Source organism: Cyprinodon tularosa, unplaced genomic scaffold (genome assembly GCF_016077235.1).
Source record: "Cyprinodon tularosa strain WSP-4 unplaced genomic scaffold, ASM1607723v1 ctg328, whole genome shotgun sequence".
Lineage (NCBI taxonomy): Eukaryota > Metazoa > Chordata > Actinopteri > Cyprinodontiformes > Cyprinodontidae > Cyprinodon > Cyprinodon tularosa.
Window position 1 is genome coordinate 1 of NW_024039039.1, and position 23670 is coordinate 23670.

Below are 23670 nucleotides of genomic sequence, written 5' to 3' on the forward strand. Positions count from 1 at the left end.
CATTCATTTCCTATGGGATGTTTTTTGCGACGTTTTCGCTAATAATTCGCAAACCTTCGGACTAATGAGAAAGTTTTATACAAGCACGCATCGCACCATTGGTCCCTACGCGTGTGCCAACTTTGGGCCCGATCCGACGAATGGTGCGTGACTAGTTACACGCCGAAGTTTTTAGGGGACGAGGAGAACTATAAGCTATAATAATAATACGCGGAATAAATATGTGCAATAGTAATAGGTGGGCCATGCCTTTGGCATGTGGCCCCCCCTAATAAATATGTGCAATAGTAATAGGTGGGCCATGCCTTCGGCATGTGGCCCCCCTAATAATACGCGGAATAAATATGTGCAATAGTAATAGGTGGGCCATGCCTTCGGCATGTGGCCCCCCTAATAAATATGTGCAATAGTAGTAGGTGGGCCATGCCTTCGGCATGTGGCCCCCCTAATAAATATGTGCAATAGTAATAGGTGGGCCATGCCTTCGGCATGTGGCCCCCCTAATAATACGCGGAATAAATATGTGAGATAGTAGTAGGTGGGCCATGCCTTCGGCATGTGGCCCCCCTAATAATACGCAGAATAAATATGTGAGATAGTAGTAGGTGGGCCATGCCTTCGGCATGTGGCCCCCCTAATGAGTGCTTTGATAAGTTGTTATTATTCATTGTAATCCAATCATACTGAGTCAGAGAGTTTATGCAGGATTTTGGCGAATTTCTGAAAAGACCCGCCCCTTCACTAAAAAAAATAATGCACATGCTCAACCCTGTACCCACTCTGACTGTATGAAAAGGGCTTTATAAATAAAGTTTTGAGCATTTTCTGTGATTGTACATGAGGAGCACCAGAAGATGATGAATGACTAGTTTTAGGTTTGTACTGCAAACTATCTGTGACCCCAACATAAAGGAGTCCTGCAGCATGATTTAAAGATCAGGCACCAAACTGATGGTATCTCACTGCTAAGTGTTTCAGTAGCATTACGGCCCTAACATCCCTGTTAGGCTCTGCTCAGCTGTCTGTGTTTGTCTCTGGTTCAGAGTCGGAGGAATCTTTGCTGAGTTGTTGACTGATTTAAACACAAACAGCCGCTGAGACTCAAACATGGCCTGGAATGCTGCAGATCTGGAGACAGACCGGTTGGCAGCAGGAGACACTCCCGGTTTTCCCTCATTGGCAAGAGCCAAAGGGCTGCGTCACAGTGACATCACTGACCCCAGGAACAGGGGTTGGCTTTAAACCAGCAACAGGTTCATCCTGCAGCAGGTCATTCAAATATACCCCAGTTAGAGATAATAGGAGAAAAGTGATAGCATTTTATAGCAGAGGCACAAAGTTGCTTTTTTCTGTTTTCAGGTTAGCAGTTTAATGAAGAACTAAATATGACATAAGATCAGAGATCAAAACTGGTCAAATTAAACCCTTAATCCACTAAATGTTGGAAAAACAAGATCTATCTGCTGAGATGGAAGTAGAAAACAGTTGTAAAATAAAGCAGTAAAAGTGCTTATTATCACCCAGCAGCTTCAGGGTGACATCAGTCATATGCAGAGCAGCCAGATGAGCTGCATTCCTCAGCTCCACTCCTCCTCCTTCCTCCTGGGTGAAGTTCGTGTCTGAAGGTGTTTCAGTCACTTTAATTCAGCCATCCGACCAACCTGAGCTCAGAACCAACGAGAAGTTTGAACAGGAAGGTGAGTGTTTCCTCTAATTTTCTCATTTCCTAATCAGAAGTAGGCCAATTATTATGCTAATTGTCCTAAAGATTATTACTTGGTTTTTTCCCTCACAGATCTAAACTGTTCATACCGAGCAGCAGGGTGTGTTTTTAGTGCAGTGATAGAATAATCACTCAAACATATATATTTTTATATTATATTTTATATTTAAAATAAAAAAAAATTCTGGACTAGATAATTTTTTTTAAATAATTAAACTAATCATGTGTTTGATTTAGAGAAATATATAACAAATATGCACAAAAATAAATGTAAAGTAACATTTTATTTTGACTTAAGTCGTTTCCTCTGAAAAAAAGAATTTACTTGATGTAAAATGTTTTCTATTCTGTGGACTATACTAAAAAGATGCTAAATATACCTGAAAAAACAAAAATAACTGTTGTAAAACAATAAAGTTTAAATGTACAGAAAAAGAATAAAAACTTTAGTGTTTTATCATGTTGCTGATATAATAATAGAAGCTGAAAAACTTTGAAAATCACCAAACCTTTTTAGGAAATGTTCCAATTTTTAAGCTCAATGGAAATTTTAAAATGTTGTTGATGGGCTGAAAATATTTCACTGAGCATGAATACCTGTTCTCGTAATAAAGTGAGAATATAAATATTTTAGTGTGAAAGAAGCAACAGTATTGATTTGGAGGGGATACTGATACTGATGTGAAGCAGAATAAACAGAGAGTGGAGGAATGTGAGGTGGGAGTCTGGGTCCTGCAGGAATGTCGGCGTGTTCTGCAGCATTCCTGCTTTCAGCAGAAACCTGCGAAGCTGCAAACATGTGACTTCAGCATGGATACTTCCCACGACTTGATATGTTGCTAAACATTAGTTTAGATTTAAATCATTGTGTTTAAAATAGTAGATTTTAGGCTTATATTGTATTAAATTAGGCTGTTTATGAAACTGAGAAGACACATTTTATAAATCTTCTCCATAAATTTCGTGTTCATCTCCTTCCTGTTGCATACAGAAATGATCTGCAAAGAAAACACTCTAATTTTAACAAAAAACTAGCTCTCATTAACTCCTCTGACATTCAATCATCTGAATGAAGAACTTTTATATTTGGAGATGATTTTAGAACAAAAAAGTATAAGAGCTGCATTTTATTTACCTTTAACAATATTATTGACAATACGTTTTATAGCAAAGCAAAATGTAGGAATGAACCCAGGAAATGTTTTTCTGTTCTGTGTTTTTCTCTTTAACCTGTAAATTAATTAAACTGAGTAACTAAGCTTGTTCCTGTCATGTCTTCTTGCAGATCACAGTCACAGATGGAGTTGAAGGTCTGGGTGGACGGGGTCATCAGGGTGGTCTGCGGTCTCTCGCTGAATACTCCCTGTCATGACGTCGTCATCTCGCTTGCACAGGCCATCGGTACGTCGTTCCACCGATATCCAATTAGTGGGGAAAAATGTAGAAAGAGCTCAGGCTTCCCTATGTGATATAAAAGCATCAGAGGAGTTAATTTTACTATAAACAACTTAGAGTATTTATTATAGAAGAGAACTGATTTCAATATAAAGTAAGTCTCACAGTAAAATAAGGAGGTGATGAGAGTTTTTGAACAAATGTGCAGCTCTTTCCTATTTGTGTATGATTAAATTCTAAGTTGCAATTCCTATAAAATGTGAACTAAAAGTAGCAGATAGAAATAAACAGAAGGGGGGAGAAGAATGAGCCCCGAGGATCACCTCTGAAATGTTTTAACTAATTTAAACCAGACATTCATTAAGTGATAATAACTGTTTTTGTCTCTTTGGGATGATGTTAAGAGAACATGGCATAGAAGGTAAAACATAGTCAACAAATAGGAGAAGCAATAACAGGAGGGGAATTTCTTTAACTCTTAAGTATGAGAATCATTTCTTATGTAACCAACAGTTGTATAAGAACCTCAGAAAAAAGCTATTTTATGTTTTCTGCCCTTTATTTATTTGTTTGCTGTTGTTGCTTAAATCAAAAAGACGTAAAATTTTCTGCAAAAGTCTCATGTTTGCATTCTGCCCACGCAGGCCAGACGGGTCGATATGTTCTGATCAGGAAGTTCCGAGGGTTGGAGCGCCCCCTGGGTGCCCATGACTGCCCCATGAAGCTGCTGGCTCAGATGGGTCAGCTGGCTGCAGAGGTCCACTTCATCCTGAGGAGGACCGGTCCCAGCCACAGCGAAGGTCCACATAAATCCTCCAAAGACAGTCTTCCTCCACTGGTGGAGCCCTCAGAACCAGAACTAATGAAGTATAACTGTCCTCAGAAAGCTCTCTCCTTCAATCTGGGTCCCTCGACTCTTCCCAGGAGGAACAAACCCAGCAGGAACTGGTCTCCAACTCTGGGGGAATCAGCAGAAGAGCGGCCATCTCGTGGTTCATTCAAAGATCATTCTGCAAAGAAATATCCCTCTGATCCTCAGAAAGAGGAGATGTTCGGGCAGATCCTGCAGCAGCAGAATATGCTGCATGACCTGGAGGCTCAGATTGAAGCTCTGGAGAAGGAAACAGGACTTTTGGACCAGAGGGTCACATCCTCTTCACTTCCAGATCCAATACCAGACCTAACGGAGGACCTGCAGGAGCTGGAATTTCAACTGAAGCAGTACGAGGTGGAGCTGATTTATGGAGAAAACTGGGAGAAGGAGCTGAAGGTGGAAATGGAACGAGAACAAGGTAGGAGTTCAAATATGGCTTTGTTTTTATGTTGAATGTTTGTATCCTCTAAGCCTCCTAAAATAAGACAACCTGCATCCTACAGAGATGCAGAGACGTCTCGAACAGATCCACTCATCAATAGATGACCAGAGTTACGAGATTAAGGTGCTCCAGACTCGCTATGAGCATCTGGAGCAGGACTTAGATCATCGAATCCAGGTGCAAAATTCAAATGAGGAGGTCCAGCAGACTGATGAGGCCCTGAGGTCGCTGACAGAGGAGCTCCACAACCGGCTGCAGCTTGGAGAGGATCTGGACGCAGCTTTAGCAGAGACGCAGTGGGAGCTGCAGACTGCAGAAGAAAGGGTAAAGGTATACCTCATTATCCACCATTCTGGCTGAGGGAGAAGGAAACCAGACCAGGAACATCAGTTAAACTGCTGCTCAGCCGAGCTGCAGCTGGTTTGTCTTCCTGCTCAAAGCCTGGCTGTGATTGGCTGATGTCTGGATGCTGCTTCTGGTTTACAGACTAAAAAAAGCTGCACCACTTAAAAATAGTGTCTAAACTGTCGTTTAAAATCCAAACTTATCCCAACTTCTCCTGGTGGAGCGTTTGGATTCAGCTCATGCCTGGTTTGCACATTAAGATTTATAAATAATATGAAACAGACGGTGACCAAATGACAGAGCCAGTATTAAACAGCCAGTGGTTTAAGGCTGAGGCAGGGTCTAAAATGCAGAGAAAGCAGAGCTAAAGATGTGATGTTTTAGATGAAGCTGCTAAGCAGGAGGAAAAGAGGAAGATCCATTAACCTGCAGAACCTTAATTGATCTTTTTGGTTTCATTAAGTCTGAGAGAAGGAAGTGAAGTTTGTTTCAACATAAAAATATTTAACAACACGTTTGCTTCACTTCAGTCAGCAGATAATAACTCCTCTAGAATGAGTTTAAAGATGATAGTTAGACTTTTAATTATATAGCATTTACATTCATAATGAGATCAATGCAATGAGAAAACAAACAACAATAAAACTTGATGAGTTAAACAAAATGCAGACATCAGGAAAAAAGAACAAAGGAGACTAAATGTAAATATATTTAATACAACTTTAATAATGTTAAGGTTCAATAGATTAAATAAAAGATATAACCTGAATTAAAATATGTTTAATAAATTCAATCAAATAAAAATCAAACTGAAAGTCCGGATAAAAATAAAAAGTATAATAATTGCATTGGAGGTCAGTTGGTATTTTTTTTACATAATCTTAATTTTTAGAAATGATTTACATCCTTAATAAAACATCTTACATTTGCTTTTAAACAATAATAAGAACAAACCAAAGCTTTTGGTCATGCTGCATGGTGTAAATATTTTATTCAAGATAAAAAAAAAACTGATGCTGTCAGAAGATATGAAGGTAAACATATAAAACAGTGATTCTAGTTTATTTTGAATATTTAGATTCTTTAGAGCAGCTGATGATCATGTTGGATAGGAGGATTTTCTCCAATGAGAAGGTCTGATATTTGTCTTCTTTAATGTGTACAAAAAAAAAATAAAACTGACATAAATCCAGTCTGTTAATCACACTGAGCTTTTAGTTTAAAATATTTTTTAACACGTTGAACATTTAAAGGACAGATGATGAACAAACAGGAATAAAAGTCACAGAGAGCCTGAGAAACCTGAAAACAAGACAAACCGGAACGAACAAAGGAGCAGGATTTACCAAAGACAGCGAGGAGATTAGACTGAGGAAGAAAACAGACAGATCATGATATCAACACTCAGCCTAAAGCAGAAGAGAAATATTTCAATAGTTTCAGCTGAAACTGAGGAGCAGAGCTGAAAAGGAAGTATCAGATTCAGACGTCCAAAGGATCTAAAATTAGTCATTAGTTAAACCTTTTGGAGATATTTCCATTTAAACATTCTGAACCCAGATTTAACCTGTTATTCAGTTTGTTGATGTTCAGATATGAACAGATATAGTTTATGTTCTGCTTATGTCTTGTTTAAGCTACTTGAACCAAGTAATATATTAAATTTCATAACTTTAGGCTTGGTAATAGATGCTTGTTCAACAGATACTGTTGGTTTTCTATAATGCAGTCCTATGGAGAAGATCCAATAAAAAAATAGTTTGTCTAAATCTAAGTCCACATGGCTGAAAAACTGTATTAAAAAGGAAGTTAGAATCCACAGCTAACTATATTGAGACTCAGGCCAGTTTAAAGAATCTGTAGTTTTATTAAATAAAAAGTTATTTCTGAGTTCTTCTGTCCAGGACAGATGCAGCCTCAACATGCAGCCACAAGCAAAATTAAATGTTATGCTAATGTGTTCAACAAACAATAATTTTAGATGAGACCGTGGATCATTAACACACCAGCTATAATACCTGCAGCAGCTTTGCTCTATTTGTTCAACTAGCCTTAGAAATCAGAACCAGAGCTGCAGCTTATTCTAAATTTAGGATTTTGTGTTCATGTTTCTTTCCATGGAAGAATTGATTTTACGTAAAAGGAAGAAAGTCAAAGGACATTTAACTAATTAAAGACCTGATGTGGAGTAATGATCTGGGATGTTGTCCTTGATTCACACAGGACAGACAGTTTAGGAAGTAAACTCACATTAAGCTTTTCTATTAATAATAGCGAAACATCCTAATAATGTTATTAAGCTGAACTGTAAGTTAAAGCACATTTTAGAAGGTTTATCATTCAGTCTCAGACACTTCAGGTTAATTTAAACAGGAAATAATTTACTGAAATATTTCTTTGCCTTCTTCAGCTGATTGTGGGGAATCTAGATTCAGGTTTTTCTGTTCAGTGAACGATGAACAAATGAACAACAGTAACAAGAGGATGAGAAAGTGATTCAGTCAGGCTGCTCTTTGATGCCACTATTAAGCTAACTTTACTTTTTATCTTTTTTTTTTCTAACTCCCCAGCAGTAGTTTAGAGGATGTTACAAGCAGGGGCAGATCTATAGGGGTGACCAGGGGGGCCATATCCCCTCATTGGCAACTCCTACCAGGTTATTTAATTTGATGTCCCTGGAACAAGCAGTTCTTCGCTTAGCCTGATGGTGGCAGCAGCGATACCATCATGGGGAATTTCCTACAGTACTTCCACTTTTTCAAATTTGGTTTAGTAACCAAAAACTGGATGCAAAAATGCAACAATAAATCATTCACTACAATATACTACAAATAAAGAGGATTAATACAGATAAAGAACATTGCTCAACCCTTTTACTATATTTATATATATTATGTAGAACCATAAATTTGTTTAAACAAAACCTCTTTATAAATATGAGGAGATAGCTTTATCAGCGAGGAAAGCAGGAATAAAAATCTGGTCTGTCTTCAGTGATTTGTTTGGAAAATCTAGATGTTGATCTATATTTTGATCAGTATAGATCGAACATAAGATGTTTTTGGTGCCTGTCAGTTTTAGCCACCCCTCAGTGCACATTGTCCTCTGCCTGACCATCGCTATGAACATTTTCTTGAACCACCACTGGCTACAAGGTGCCTGGTTCAAATCCCACAGACTGTCACATGTCAGTCTTTCTGAGAAATAAGCTTAACCGGAGCTGCTAGGGGCTCGTTGGCTCACAAGAACTATTGACCTCTGTTTAGTTCCATTCTTTTGTGTCTTGCACCTTTGAAAAATACCGGCTCACCCTGGACCAGCTCCCCCCTCATAAATGCTGTAAAATTCCTGGATGTTTCACCTGCTCAGATCTTTACCTGTATGATGAGGCATGTCTACGGAATTATAAATTTTTTTCATACACTGAAAAAAAAACATCCGTTTTTGGCATTTACTTAATAATGTCTTGTTACTTTAACACAATTGTTTCATTTTAGCAGGGTGGGACATAAAATAATTGTGTTAAGGTAACTAAAAATGGTAAATGCCAAAAGCGGTTGGGTTATTTTTTCAGTGTGGACTTTATAGCAACATGAGAGTGCCTTTGGGGTGGTTAATAAGGGTGCAGATATGGTCCTCCCTAATAAACCTTTGGTTCCTCTGATGTTTTCAGGACAGAATGGAGATGATCGATGGGCTGAACAAGGAGCTGAGGCAGTGTGACCTGCAGCAGTTCATCAAGCAGGCCGGGGTAAACCCGTACTCTGATCAGGGGAACTCTGTGTCCGTTAATGAAGTCTACCTCAGCAAAGCTTGAATCAGGAAATAGGAGAAGCCAGAGAATTAGAAGGTTTGTTATAAACAGGTCTAAATGATTTAATTATACAGCAGTTGTTTATTTATCCAACATGTTTTACTCTCTATAAAACAATTTTAGTCACAGAGCAGAAACATGTATTTATTTAATTTAATTTGAAAAGAGGAATCTACATAAGAAGCTCACACTGATATGTTTTGGTTTCTGCGTCAGGAAACAGATGAAGGAAAAAAGCCTTGAAGACGTGTGAAGATACATCTCTATGTGTGTTTGTGTGTGAACATCGTTACTGCTGGAAACGTGGGAAAATGAAGTCTGTTATTTAATGAACTACCTGAAGTGTGTACAGTTCTATGATCTATGATGTAGCTTTTTATATGTAAAAATAAAGTTTTTCTATTCAATCTCTTAAATAAAGTTCCAGCAGTTCACCTTTCTTCCACCAGAGGCCGCCAAAGATTAACGACAAAATCATTCCAGCATTTTACCATCATGTCCATGTTATAAGAAGTATGAATATTACAGTTTAACTGTGATTAACAACCTGACAGACTGTAGTTTAGCACACCACTTATTTATATTAACTCCATATTGATATTATTTCACACAGTTATTTATTTTACCTCTTGCAGTCATTTGATGCTTGGTAAAGATCCAAACTGCAGGAACTTGCAAATAGAGTTTTCCAATAATGAAAAACAATTTTTTTAGATGATCTTGTTCAGAGAGAACGGGACATGAAGCACCTGCAGAGGAATGCGGCTTAATGGAAGGAACTGTAAGCTAATATGCTGAAGGATGAGAGGAGATTTACTTATTCAGAATTTCAAATATATGTGTACAAATATACATTACATAATTCAGGTTAAGTTATTCAGGGAATAATGTCAAGCAGCTGAGAAAGAAGAACTGCAGCAATACAAATGGTGGAAGACCATTTAAATAAAAAATCACCAAGAAACTTTTAAACTAAAAGGAAAAGAATAATAGAGATAAAAAAAATTAATCCTAATAAACGAACACAACATAAGAATAAACTAAGAAACTTAAAACATAGAAATGAACTGAGAAGGCAAAACCGTAAAGGTCATCGTGGCAGGCTACTAGTTCTGCAGAAGAAAACAAACAAAAAAACCCTCATCCATGGATGTGCGTTTAGTTTTTTACAGCCTTTAGGACCCCTTACATTCCCAACAGAAAAGTTCTCCGCAGTAAGGAAAATGTGTCACTCTAGAAGAAAAATCTCAGTCCGGAGTTTTGCAGCATCGTTTTGCACATGGAGCCTCTCCCCTTCCCCCCAGGATGCCTTATGCAACGGAGGCTGAGTGATGTGGACAGTGAGGTGTGACTGGTATCACTGTCCTGTTCAAAGGACACAGAAAGCAGAACACATCCCACCAGGATTTTTTAAGAGTTGAAGCAACCATCTACTCCTCAAGCTGCAGGTTTCTAGTCCTGGAGGAAGCAGAGTAGCCCCAGAGCATCTCCTTTCAGCATAAGGACCTTTCTTCCATCTCCAGATAAACCACTTGTTAAAGGAAAGCTCTGTGTCTGCACCTTGAAGCTTTCTCTCTCTGGTTTGCTTTCCTGAAAAGAGATCACTCGGGACAAACTATTTAAATAACACTTCATAATACATATATGTAATAAAAAACCATGAGACATGACAACAGGTTCTGATAGAAATTATAATCTCACTCAGATCAGAGAAGTTGCTTAGAGTTACAGAAGGCAGCTGCTCACCTCCAGGCTCACCTATCGGGGAGTGGCCCCGATTAACAGTTAAAAAAGTATTTTATACATCTCCAGTCTGCAACATCATTACATCACACACGCTTGCAAATGAGGAGACATCCATTGCTCCAGCCTTATCGAAATATTCCATTTTGTTCTTAGCTAAAGGACACCGCTCTCATTCCATTCCCAAATATTTGCCAAAAACAGAATGAAGATTATAACTGTATATCTGGACAGAGGAACCGTCCTAATTAGATAAACAATTGGAGGAAACATCAGTTCTGACAGGCAAATGGCAGGTAATATCAAAGTGAAATAAACTCACACATAATCAATGATAATTATCCTAACACACTGATCCATCATCTCTAAAAGCTTTAACTCATTGCTCCACAGAAGCTGACCTTTTGATCAGTGGATATGTGCAGAATACCAGATACTTGTCCTTCTTTTGAAGCTGAAACATCAGACTCTGCTGCCACCAAGTCTCCCTGCAGATTTATTGCACTCAGCTGAGTGTTTCTGCCTCTTCAGAAATCTGTTGAGAGCTTCCTCTTTTTGTCACTAGATGGCGCAGCTAATCTCACTTTAATTTGTAACAAGCTTCCAGTTGTATCTGCAGAATGAATGACTTTGACTGTTGTTTCGGGGGGGGTTTTATGCAGTAATCCCTTCTCACATTTCTCTGGATTCTGTCCTATTTCTTAGAGGCAATATTAACAGCTAAGAAATTAAATATCTCTAACCAATACAAATTGATTTTATTGTTTGTTGTTATTCAGGTGGTGTAATCTTGAGTTTAAACAGTCATTAAAGATTGAATTACGTTTTTTTTTTAAATCATAAAATAAAGGATCATCTTCTGTCAGCTGTTGGCCTCACAGGCAGGTGATGGTAAATCACATCAGGCATTAATGCAGTAAGTACAGCTGATGCCCTCAGATGACCCTGCTGATGTCTCTGTGTCAGACGGACCTAGAGTTCGAAACTCTAACCTGAAGCTGAGATGGATAAAATGGACGTATAATTTTAGCCCAGAGGGTTCGTTCTGAGGACAGCTATGAACTGGACCATGTGCTGTAATCTGCAGGTAACTGATTTACATGTAGGTGCCTGTTATCTGAATCCAATTGTTCCAAATTGGATCTGCTTAGCTTCCAGAGTGGACAGATCAGTGAGCAAGACTTTCGCTCTTTACTCTGTCCAAATCAAATTGTCCACCTTTCCGTCCAACTTTCTTGTCCTCCACAGAACAGAGACACCTTCTAAGCAGAGAGCAGAGCTCTGGTTCAATGACCTTTCTGCCGTCAAAGAGCTTTGTTTGGACCACTGATACCATCTACTCTTAGGATTATTACATGCTGGCGGATCACAGCCCCATCAACAGCTTTGTCTGTGCTTGGCAGGTGTAGAAAAGCTGCCACTGTGGGAGTGGACGGACACAGACAGGCGGCAGAAAGATACAGGAGCTTCTCTTTGTGGTTCTCTGACTTCTCCAACAGGATCAGGTGAGAACTTCGCTTCCACAGAGAAAAGCTTCTGATGACCTTATCTGAGTTAGCAATGAAACTAGTGTGTGGTATCGGGCGGGGCCCCAATCCAGCACTAAAATGGTGGTATCAGTAGCGGCGAGTATCAACAAATAGGGCACGATCCCATTTAGAGAGCCAAAAATGTATACAACTATTGTCTCCCATTCCAGGTAGGCAATAAAGAGTTCTACTGGATTTACTTTGTATTAGTCTTTTTCCTGCTTTACAAAGGTAGGCAGCAGCTTGACAAAGCCATGATGGCAATTATTTTACATCCAAGTAGTATGCAGTTCCTCATATATACACACACATCTATTTCAAACAGATGGTATCGGTATCGGCCGATACTGCACAGCCAGGTATCGGGTATCGTAGGGTGACCAAACATCCGTATTACCCGGGACATATCCGTATTTCACGTCCTGTCCCGGGCGTCCCGGGTTTTTTTAGAAAGTGAGGAAATGTCCTGATTTTTTTTTATTACCTTAATTGGACCAATAAATTTACAGGCGCTAGGGCACTGCGCACGACACTGCGTGTGACGTAATCCCTGAGCCGCATCTGTGCGGGCAGCCCTCTTCTTAATCAGAATAGATTGCGTGGCTGTCAGTACGCCAACAACATGCAAAAGCACAAATGTATGTTTACCGACGATTTACAAAAGAGTTTCCCCACTTTCAGACCGGGTTCGAGACAAATGGGAGGCCTTGTGCACAGTGTGCAAAGCAGGCACATATGTCTCGGTGTCCAATGGAGGTGCAAGGGATCTGAAAAGCCACCTGGACTCCGAAAGTAAAGATAGTCTGTTGATATGTTTGTTCGTTTTTGGTACATTTTTTATTATTTTTGCTACACAAGAGGTATTTTTTGTTAATAAGCTCATTTGTTAATTTATTTTTTCCAATAGCCTACAGAACAGACATTATTTTATTCATTACTGAGGCTGAGTATCATCTGGTATTGGGAGTTGAGAGTTATTGTTAACTTTTATTAAGTGAGGGATGTTTAGATGAGACATTGTTTCTTTCATTGTGCTATTCATTAATTACAGGAATTGTTAAGCATTTTTAATAAATACATTTTGAATGAAATCATCGTTATTGCTGTTGACTTTTACTGAAAAGCATTTTTAATAACCAATATTTCTGTGACGCCCCCACAGAAACGAGTAAGTGGATTTTGATTTTATCCAATTTAAATGTACTTTTTAAATTTAAATTAGTGAAACTGTTACATATCAAATAAATCGGCATTTATCATAAATAAGGGAGGGAAACAGTGGACACCTTTTGATTAACACGGGTGTAAACATTGGGAAACATGAATGCATAGTACAGAAATACCAGCAGCAGCATCAAGGATTTAAAAAGGAGCTCAAATAAAGTGAGCTAATCTTTCTTTCTTTTTTTTCAGATGCATTCATAGCTTATATCCTGCAAAAATAAAATATATGTGAGGTAATGTTTCTTAAGATAAGTGTATTGTCCCATTGATTTTTCAAATTGCCATTTGGAATAAGACGTTTTTCTCTAAAAACTCAATGATCTTATTCAGAGTGCATAATATCTAATTGTCTTATATTAACAACATAAATGCTCACTCACCTGGCAAAGCATCTTATTAACCTGCTTAAAATAAGGCTAAATAAACTCATTTTTGATATACACTTACACTTAGTTTAACTTATTGCATTTTGTGTTTTTGTGATACAGAGTCTGTAAAATGAGTTCAGCAGCAGCAGCAGAGGGAACCAAGCCGTCTCTGCCAGAGATGGAGCAGAAGGACTGCATGCAGTTCAAGAGCAAAGCTCCCAAACGAGGACAGAAGGGGTGAGTCCAGTCTATCTCTCCTCAGACAGGAAGAGATTTAAACCAGCAGCAGAATAAATATATTTTTGTCTCTCTGAAACAGAGTGAACAACCATGACTCAGCATTGGAGGATCTTGATGGTGAGCTTAATGGAAATATAAGACGGCACCAAAGGATTTAGAGGTTTCGATGAAACATTGAACTGGTTTGTCTGTCTGTAGATTCTGCAGTGGTCTGTCCCTGGGAGGAGTTTGGAGAAGTGGAGCTGAGCAAATTGGCTCAGTTTGGAATAGTTTAAAGTTCTGATATGAACCGAACCGAGCCGCGCTGTTGAAGAGTTCCTGAGGATAAGGAGTCGAGCTTCACGCAGCAGAAACATCAAAGCTTCAGTTGAATGAAAATAAATTGCGATCATGCATTGATGCAGTTTTATAGAAAACAATTGATAATCTTACTCTGTGACAAAATAGAAACTTGAACAAACAAGCCTTACCAGTTCTTGAGCTTTGCTGCACCTGCGTACAAAGAAAACGTTCATATGTTAAGTATTATAATCTCTCTACAAGGAACATTAAAATATTTTACTGTTATAAAAAAAGAGAAAAACTACCTATAATTTTCCTATGTAATCTTCTTTATTTAAATCAGGTGTATATTAAAAGCAGGACTGTTTGTTCATGTCTGCTAGTGTGAATAAAGTTCTTTTAATCAATTTGGTTTGTTTCCTGTTTCATAGTTTCTGTCTACAAAGTGTTAAAGATAGGCTCTGTGTATGCACCTGGAAGCTCTATCTCTACGGTTCATTTTCCTGAAAAGAGATCACTTGGGAAAAACTCTTTAAATAACACTTTTTAATACTTTATATGTATTAAATAACTAGGAAATATGACAACAGATTCTGATATAAACTGTAATCTTACTCAGATCGAGAAGTTGCTTAGAATTTACAGAAGGCAGCTGCTCCCCTCAGGGCTCACATCTCAGGAAGTGGCCCCGATTAACAGTTAAAAACATGTTTTATGCATCTCCAATCTGGCATATCATCACATTTTACTTCATACATGTTAGCAGATGAGGAGACATCCATGGCTCCAGGATATCAAAATATTACACGTCATCAGTGACAATTATCCTAACATAAGCATATGGATTACTACAGGCATGATGTGCATCTATATAAAAGGATCAAACAGTCGCTGACTGGTTTTACTTCTTCTAAACCGGAGGTCTTCAACAGGGGGTCTGTGACCCCTAGGGGGTCCGCGGAGGTACTGCATGGGGTATATTTAGTTGATTAGACTTTTTTATTATACCCCCGCCCTTGCATTTTTTTTTTCAACTAATTGAAACGTCTTAAAATACTCATTAACATGAATTCAACACACTGTAGTAAATAAATGTAGTAATAAATGGAGGCAGAAGATGTTTTTCAGTCATCAATGCACACATTCAGGAGCTATTTCAAATTAAGCACCGTTTTATTCACAACACTTGTCCAATCAACCAGGAATCAGAATCAGAAATACTTTAATAATCCAAGGGCGAAATTACTTTCGTTGCATTTTGTTACTTCACAGGGTTAAATCGTCACACTACTCCATAGAGTGACTATAGGACCAGTTTGATATAAAAGAATTTCATAGAATATATATAATTAGGGGTCCCCGCTCCATCTCGCCATCAGTTTGAGGGTACTTAGCCTGGAAAACGTTGAAGACCCCTGTTCTAAACATTAAAAAAAAAGAATGTTTTAAATGATAAAAAGCAGTTCTTTGGGGTTGTATAGATTTTTATGCAAACTTCATTGTTGGTTGGAGATTTTTTTTTTCTTTTCAAACTTAATCACTAAACATTGAAAAAAAAAGAGGTCTAAAAATCCCGCTCCCAGCCTATAATGTTATCAGAAAAGTGGAGAAATGTTAAATATAAATGTCTGGAGGACTAAATCTGTCCCAAATGGCAAACAAGGTCTGTCAGGTTACTAGAAGAAAGAAGGAACACAGATTCTGGATGATGCGATCAGACATTAAGCGGTAGGATAACATACAAATAATGCACCTCTGCAATGGAGATGATCTGCAAATGTAGCTAAGATATAACAGGGAAGTTGAGGCTTAATTCTAACATTAATGGATCATCTTTTTTAATATCTAATAAAATACCTCTCATGTGGCAACAGTTGGTTTGATGAACAGCAAACAGCAGCAAACCAGCTACATGGCGTCTTTTCCAACAATAGCATGATCTATGCTCTAAATATTCTAAATCCATTAGCTTTTTTTATACAGCACTGCCAAACGACCAAACCTGTCACACTGCAAATACAAAAAATAAGATAGAAAAAAACTGTAAAAACTAAGATTCATTTGCAAAGCAAATATTTAGAAATATAAAAATAAAACACTTAAGTCAAATGATGACAATGATTCTGTTCCAATCTGCACTGAGAACCATCTCTGCAGCATTTTGTGTGGAATGAAAGACTTTCAGGGAACAGTTCGGACACTCAGCCATGGTTGGAGTGCAGTAGTCAAGTATGAATTCAATTTAATAATCTATATAGCATAAACTTACAATGCATGTCATCTCAAGGTATTTCACATGGAAAATTGAATTAAAACAGACTGACTGATAAGTGAAAAGCTTAGGAAGTTGCAGGGAGAACAGGTCAGTGAACTATGCAGTGAAATAGAGAGAGTAAGGTCTGAAGGACTAAATCTGTCCCAGATGTCAAACAAGGTCCATCAGGGTACTAGAATAAAGAAGGAACACATGACAACATGAAAACAATGCACCTATGCAATGGAGATGAACTGCAAATGTAGCTAAGATAAAACAGGGAAGTTGAGGCTTATCCAACAACCATAATCCAACAATGAGCAAAACAACCAACTAGTCAGCTTATATACTGAGGGAAGAGTGGAGAATGACAGAGAATGTAGTTGGAAGCTATTTAAAATTCTGCTGATCATAACCAGATTAAGAGATAAAACGATCTGCTCATATGTAGAAATATTAATATAATGGAAAACATCCTGCTTAAGGGCTGATAGAGCTAAGTTGACTTGTAACCTTGACTGTTGAATATAAAATTCAGATAAATTAAAAAGTTATAGAAATTCTGCTCTAATACTACATTCACAACACACTCGATTGAGGCAGCAGAAGCTGCTGCATGGTTTAAATTCAGTGGTTGAATTGCATCGAAGAAGGACACCTCCAGACTGGACAAACTGGTGAGGGGAGCCGGCTGTCGGGTTCATAAAATGTACGTTTTTAGAAAAAGGAAGAGCTGAAATACACAATTATGGATACAATTATTTCTGCAGAAAGGAGAGACAGTTGAACCCCAGACTCAAACACACTGTCTCCCACTGGACCTCCTCCGCAGAGCATTTCATTAACAGAACATGACGCATGGTTACAAACAGAGTATTGTTCTGACAGAACAATTGATCAGTTCATGAAGACAGAATGCTCCATCAGAATGACAAGGCAGGATGGTCTCCTGACTGAATCATGAGACAGGAGTGGAGCATCCCCTTGCACAAATGTTTCATAAGCACACATTAATTTTATAATCATCACTGAATAAACCTAACGCCGGCTCTTAGACATCTCATGCAAAACAAATTACCTATTGTCACTCATATGCAATATTCTGCTCTCTCACTGTGCAATAACACATGCCAACTACTGTGTAGTTTTTTACTTATTTATAAGGTCAGGTCATCTCAACTACTGTGTAGACTTCTAGCTCTCTACTGTGCACATATTTTATATCTAAAGGAAACATATTCCAGGAAATTACAACTCTTTTATGCTGTATGCTGCATACACTCTTTTTATACTGTCTGTTGTATTTTTATCTTAAATTGGCATCTTGCTTTAACTCTGCCCTTTGTACTTCTATGCTCTACTCTAAGTTACTGGAACCAGAATTTCCCTGAAGGAGTAATCCTAAGAGATAAATAAAGTTGAGTCTAAATCTATCAAGGGGCATCAAAAGGTCTAAAGCAGCAGGAGCGGGGCATCTTGACGCATCTTATCACACTTATGAATAATTTCTTTCTGCAGAGGAATTGACTTTAAATGCAATGAACCTATTATAACACTTTTCAGGTCAAAAAGCAGCAACTGTTAAATGACTGACTTTTTATTGTAATCTCATTTATAGTCAGAAAATACTAGAAAGACGTAGTGCAGTTGAATTCATATATGACACAATTAATCCTATTACGTCTCCTTATGTGACATATTGCATCATTCAGTCTGTGATGCTGTTCATACGCACCAGTAAAGCTCAGCAGGTGATTTAGCACAGGTGTCGGAAAGAGGATGAGAATGCGATAACACCTCTGTGTTCGCTGCAAGGTAATGCATCGGGATGTTATGAACACATACATGTATCCGCACATGCTGTGGAAAGGTCGAGAGGCTGATTCAGCCCCTGGAGATTTGAACATCATCCGTGTTATGCAAGCTTTTATCATCTCTGTGACTCATCCTGTTATCCCGGAACAGACCAACCAGTCAGCTACTCATGTGTCAGCTGTATCCCCTTTTATTTCAGTCAGGAAAACTTAGACGGCTGCAAGAGAAAATGTTACAAAATAAGTCTTCTTTATAAAAATAAAATTAAACCAACTAGATTTTGTGTTGATTTTGTGTCAATGTCTTTATTTTAGATGCAAATTGTTTGGGATTAGAATGGAACACAACAAAAGGCTCCCAGGTATTATGAATTAACAAGGCTTAGTCATAAGACCTAATCCACCCCAGAGCTGAGAGGAAGCTAATCCCTGAAGGTGTATAAAGGCAGACGTTTGGATGAGGAGACAGAAGACTGAGAAAGCAAGAAGAAAGAGGACTACTTCTTTGTCTTGCAACAACTTCTTACATGCTTGCCTGCAAGGAAAATCATCTTTAACATCAGAAAACAAGTAAGTAGAATTTGTTAATGTGTTTATTGTGCTGAGCAGGTTCTATTCCTGTGCTTCTAGATTTATTATCTCCTTTAACACTGTGGACTGTAGGATCTCACTTTCTTTCTTGGGGGCTTCAGAGGCACCATTCTAGATCAGTTTACATCAGTTCAAATATATTTCCTCCTTTACTCATCAATTGGATGGCGTCCCACATTTCCCTCCCCACCCTCATCTTCCATCCACCTGCTCCCTCTTGTTTCTTGCAAATAGAAAATGTCCTTAAATTTAGTTCATTTCGATTCAGAAATACTTGTTTATCACAAAGGGACATGAAATGTTGTTGTAGTTCCAAGGATGTTCATGTTATGGTAAAGCTTAGGAATGTTCTTCTGTCTGCCGCCAGCTTTTGACAGAATGCACTCTATTGTTATTTAACAACCTTTTAAAGAGGATGCTCAGATGTTACGCTTTCGATGTGATGCAGACGACACCCAACCAGCTGTTGCTGTAAAACTATAAGTCTGCAAATCTCTGGCAGTTAACATTTTAAAGTTTATTGAGAAAAGTCCTGAGTTGGTGGTATGTAATGGACTCTATAATCCATTACATCAAGCCAGCTGCTTTAAACCTAAAGGATTCATTAATGCTGGACTCAACTCAGATAAATCCCATCAGTCCATTTTCTAAATCCTGTTTTTCTATTTGCGGTCGCTAGCTACAGTAAAGACAGGCGTCTCTCAGTGGCATTAAATAAATTAGAGTAATCTGAGCCCTTGTTACCTCTTGGCAGGATAACCTTAAGACAGTTTATGAAGCGATTCCTTAATCTCTCAGCTTCAGAGGAAACAGAATACTGCTGAAATTCTGTATAATTTCAACTTCAATTCAATTGAACTGATTGTATAATTATTTTTCTTATTTTGAAACAGATTGGTTCAAGTATTTTCAGGTTCTTTTGATGTCATTATTACATGGGCATAGTTTAATTTGGTCCTGTGGGTCATTAAGGTGCCCAATGAATAAAGCTTGTATGCCATTGGTAGCTAAAGCTATTTTCCTGCTAAGTGAGTAAAAAATACCAGAATGCTTTATTATTTTGAAAGTTTGAACAGCAGAATTTAAGCAGCTCGTTTTAATGAACCTAAAACTCATGTCTGTGTATGAACTTTCTTCTTTCCGATGCTCAGTGGAGAACATGAATGCATCAGCAGTATCTGAGGATACCAAGCCCACTCCAGCTGAGTTCAAGCAGAAGGAGAGCAGACAGTTCAAGAGCAAAGCTCCCAAACCAGGGCAGAAAGGGTGAGCAGAGTCTTTCAAAATCAGGTATAAATATAATCTTCTCTGAAGATACAAATGTTTTCTAATTCAATGTTTAATTTCCATACAGCTTCAGCAGCGCTCTGCCAGGGATGGACGGGCTTGACGGTGAGTCTCTGTCCAGATTCAGCCTAAAGATTTGTCATGTTGAAGCATTTCCTCATGTTTGGCTTGTTTCCCTGCAGATGCTGCAGTGATCTGCCCCTGGGAGGAGTTTGGTGACGTTGAGCTGGGCGACCTGGCTCAGTTTGGAACCGCCTAGATCCCAAAAACACCTGGAGCCACATCCAAGAGTTTTGGGGATTTTTTTTTGGTTTTGCTGGAGGATGTCTGCTGGAGGGAAGGAATGTGCTCTAGGCTGCAGGAGTTCTTTCATCGAATGACTCTGCAGCAGTTGAGCGTTTTTTTTGTATTTTTGTATATTTCTCAGCCAAACTGCACTTTCAGAAACCCATTCATAAAATCATATTTCAATGCCCTGTTATCTGAAAAAAATATGACAAATTCCCCAGATTTTGTTGAAATGTATTTTTTTTTCTTTAATGTAAAATCAATCCTTTAATAATTTCCATTAATGATAGAATGATGGTAGCCTGACGTCGTCCTTCTCAATTCTAGTCAGAATATGAGTCTGATACTGCTCCATAGAGCTGTGATTATGGGGCGTGTTTTGAACGAACCAGGAAAAAAATGCCTCTGTATTCAATTGGATAGACCTACAACCAATAAGAGCAACGGAGTGCGTGACGTATGTTAAGCGAGGCATAGTTGTTGTCAACAAAAATCAAAGCGTGCAGTTTCACGCCTAGAATAAGAAGATGAGACTTGATCGCGTTTCTCTGTTCCTCTTTTAAAATTAATTTGCTGTCGATATCTTCTAGAACAGACCTAATAGCAGAATCTACTCACCTCAACTCTCCAGCGGCAGCCATTATTGTTGTCACCCAAGCGCGCTTTGGTCACGTGGTTGATAACGTTACTCTTGATCATCTGTCCATCATCGTATAAAGCCCGCCCTGACAATTTGATTGGATCGCCTGACAGTGGGCTTTAATACTCGCGCTACTATGGAGCAGAGCCAGACCGAACTTCCCCGAACTCAAACCTTGTGGGCGGGACTAAGTTCGGACTGGCACCCAGGCTAGAATGATGGATTAAAACTATGCAAATGTCTGTATAAACATGAAAATTTGTACAATAAATCCACTTTTTTAGTCCATGGTGTCTGAACATCTGTTCTAATTGACTTAACAAATTAAATTAAAGAACTAAACTGATTTAGTAAATTAATTTCAGTTTATTTTATCAGTCTGGTTGATGTTTCATTTTGATTCAAAATGTTGGTTTCCTCAAATAAACCTGCTTTTATTGACACTGTATTAAAAATTCTGGTTTGGGAAGTTCACACTAAATATTAATCCAACTTAATTATCCCAGAACTAGTGGTATAGTGGGTTTTACAGCATATCCCGTTATTTATCAAGTTAAATTGTCAATAAAGCTGTTTAAAAGCAACTTAGGCTAAGTGCTTAAGTTGTCAATAACAATTATAAAACAAGAGAGTATGACGCAAGTTGACCAGAGCTGACTATCCATCCCAAGGGGTACTGGTGCCCATCTCCAGCTGTCAAAGGGCGAGAGGAAGGGTCCACCCTGGACAGGTCGCCAGTCTATCCCAGTGAAACACAGAGACAAACAACCATTCACACACTTACACCTAAGGAGAATTTAGAGAAGCCAATTAACCTAACAGTCGTGTTTTTGTACTGTGGGAGGAAGCCAGAGTACCCAGAGAGAACCCACACATGCTCAGGGAGAAAATGCAAACTCCATGCAGAAAGACCCCGGGCCAGAAGTCAAACCCAGAACCTTCTTGCTGCAAGGCAGCAGTGCTACGCACTGTGCCACTAAGCAGCCAACCAGAGCTGACTAAATAATGATAAAATCAAGCAACTAAATATGGAACCTTAAAGAATATGGTGAACTGAATCTAAAGTGTCAAATAGAAAATCTTACCAGAAATAAATAAAAGTCTATAAATTGATTGTGTTGAGACATTCTAATGAGAAAGAAAAAGGAGAAATAAAGAAGACTAAAGATTTTAACTCCATCCTTCTTTCTCTCTCTCTCACGGCTCTTTAAGAGGATCAAAAACCATTTAAATCCATCCTCCTGCAGAAAGTAAAGCTGAATATTAGATGATTTCTCTTTGATCCTAATAGAGTGACGCTTTACTGCAAACATTAAGATGTGTCGTCATATAACTGTTATGTCCTCAGAACGTCTGCTCCTTGCACTATCACTCTAGATTATGATTGACTTTGGCTTAAAATCAAATTTGGTAAGAACTTTTTAACTTTAACATTTTCTTTACTGATAAGTAGAGAAGAGTGTGAAAAAATATGGTCATCACAGATGCAATGGCCTTTGAACATACGGACATAGGCTGAAAAGAAGACTTGCTATTTGGTCAGAGTGGAGTGTAATTGAGGACACGTAGGGGAGCTGGTAGCAGCTGTCTACAGGTGAGAGGCTGGGTCCACCCTGCACAGGTCGCCCAGTCCATCACAGGGCAACACAGAGACAAACAGTACAAAAAACAATCCACACACACTAAGGAGAATTTAGAGAAGCCAATTGACCTAACAGTCATGTTTTTGGACTGTGGGAGGAAGCCAGAGTACCCAGAGAGAACCCACACATGCTCAGGGAGAACATGCAAAGTCCATGCAGGCTGCAAGGCAGCAGTGCTACCCACTGCACCACTGAGCAGCCTAAAAATTATGTCATGCTTAAAAAAAAGAGTTGCAAAAAAAAAAACACATTGGACCAAAAATGGAACCTTGGGTCACATCAGCTGAAGGTGCAAAGCTGGACAGAAAATCAGGGTGAAGGGCTGAGTCCTTATTGGAAATGATGGAAAGGAATCTCCCAGTCCACATTCTCAAACACAGCAGTCAGGTCAGGGAGAGGAAGGACCAGAGCTACCAGAGTCCACTGAACAAATGATTATCAGAAGGGGTTTAAAGCTAGACTGAAACGTCTCAGAAATAAAACCTTAACTGAATAGAAAATGTTTTCTCTACAACTTTGGACAGAAATGGGGATTTAGAGATTAGTCTAAAAGCTTAACCCTTCATTTTTTTTTGATTCACCATTAGAACGTTGGAAAAAACAGGACCACATGCTGCTGCTACCACCACCATGCTTAACACTCATCCAGTCATAATCTTAGACTATTCATAATCTTTTTCCTCTTCTGACCTATGTGTGTTTTTTTCCAGCCATTGTCTTTTCCATCCTGACAGTAGCAAGTTTCACTCTTGTAGATTAAGAAATTTTTTCCGGGTCACTGTGGTTTGAGTCAACCTGAGATCTCTAACTGTAGATGTTTTCATCCGGACACACATCTTTCAGATTTGCAAAGAACACTACTGCCACCTACCGATTTGTGACGTCACTGTGCGGTATCAGCTGTTGATCAAGTCCCAGTGCTGCATCTGGTATTTGTCAAAACGTGCTATTATCCAAGTCATCTTGAAAACATTCTTCTTCGAAATCTTGGCTACGTTTTATGTGTTTTTTTCTCTGGCCAGAAGTTCGATGGCAAATCCTCCCTCTTCAAGTTGGCAATCCAACGACGAACCCGTCCGTGGAGGATCAGGAATCGGAAAGGTGAAATAACTCTTTTTTTTTTCTTTTCACTCTTACCCAATATATTACAATATCCAGCTGCCATGCACGTGGG

The 23670-nt window shown here is 38.6% G+C and overlaps 2 protein-coding genes across 3 annotated transcripts; both read left to right on the forward strand.

The window, feature by feature from the left end:
* The first annotated feature begins 1597 nt into the window (after window positions 1-1597).
* LOC119788850 (ras association domain-containing protein 8-like) lies at window positions 1598-9009 on the forward strand. 2 transcript variants are annotated; one of them, XM_038293509.1, is made up of 6 exons: window positions 1598-1697; window positions 3009-3124; window positions 3763-4410; window positions 4496-4764; window positions 8453-8629; window positions 8810-9009. In XM_038293509.1, exons 2-5 carry the CDS (start codon window positions 3022-3024, stop codon window positions 8594-8596), a joined length of 1164 nt encoding a protein of 387 aa, XP_038149437.1. In that variant the 5' UTR covers window positions 1598-1697; window positions 3009-3021; the 3' UTR covers window positions 8597-8629; window positions 8810-9009. The 2 variants fall into 2 exon arrangements, with proteins under 2 accessions (XP_038149437.1, XP_038149438.1); XM_038293510.1 differs by having other exon boundaries at window positions 1599-1697; window positions 4496-4758.
* Window positions 9010-18462: 9453 nt separating this feature from the next.
* On the forward strand, window positions 18463-20505 carry LOC119788854 (retinal cone rhodopsin-sensitive cGMP 3',5'-cyclic phosphodiesterase subunit gamma-like). Its single transcript, XM_038293517.1, has 4 exons — window positions 18463-18617; window positions 19790-19904; window positions 19993-20030; window positions 20108-20505. Coding segments are annotated over exons 1-4 (231 nt in total). The 5' UTR covers window positions 18463-18616; the 3' UTR covers window positions 20185-20505.
* The last annotated feature ends 3165 nt before the right edge of the window (window positions 20506-23670 follow it).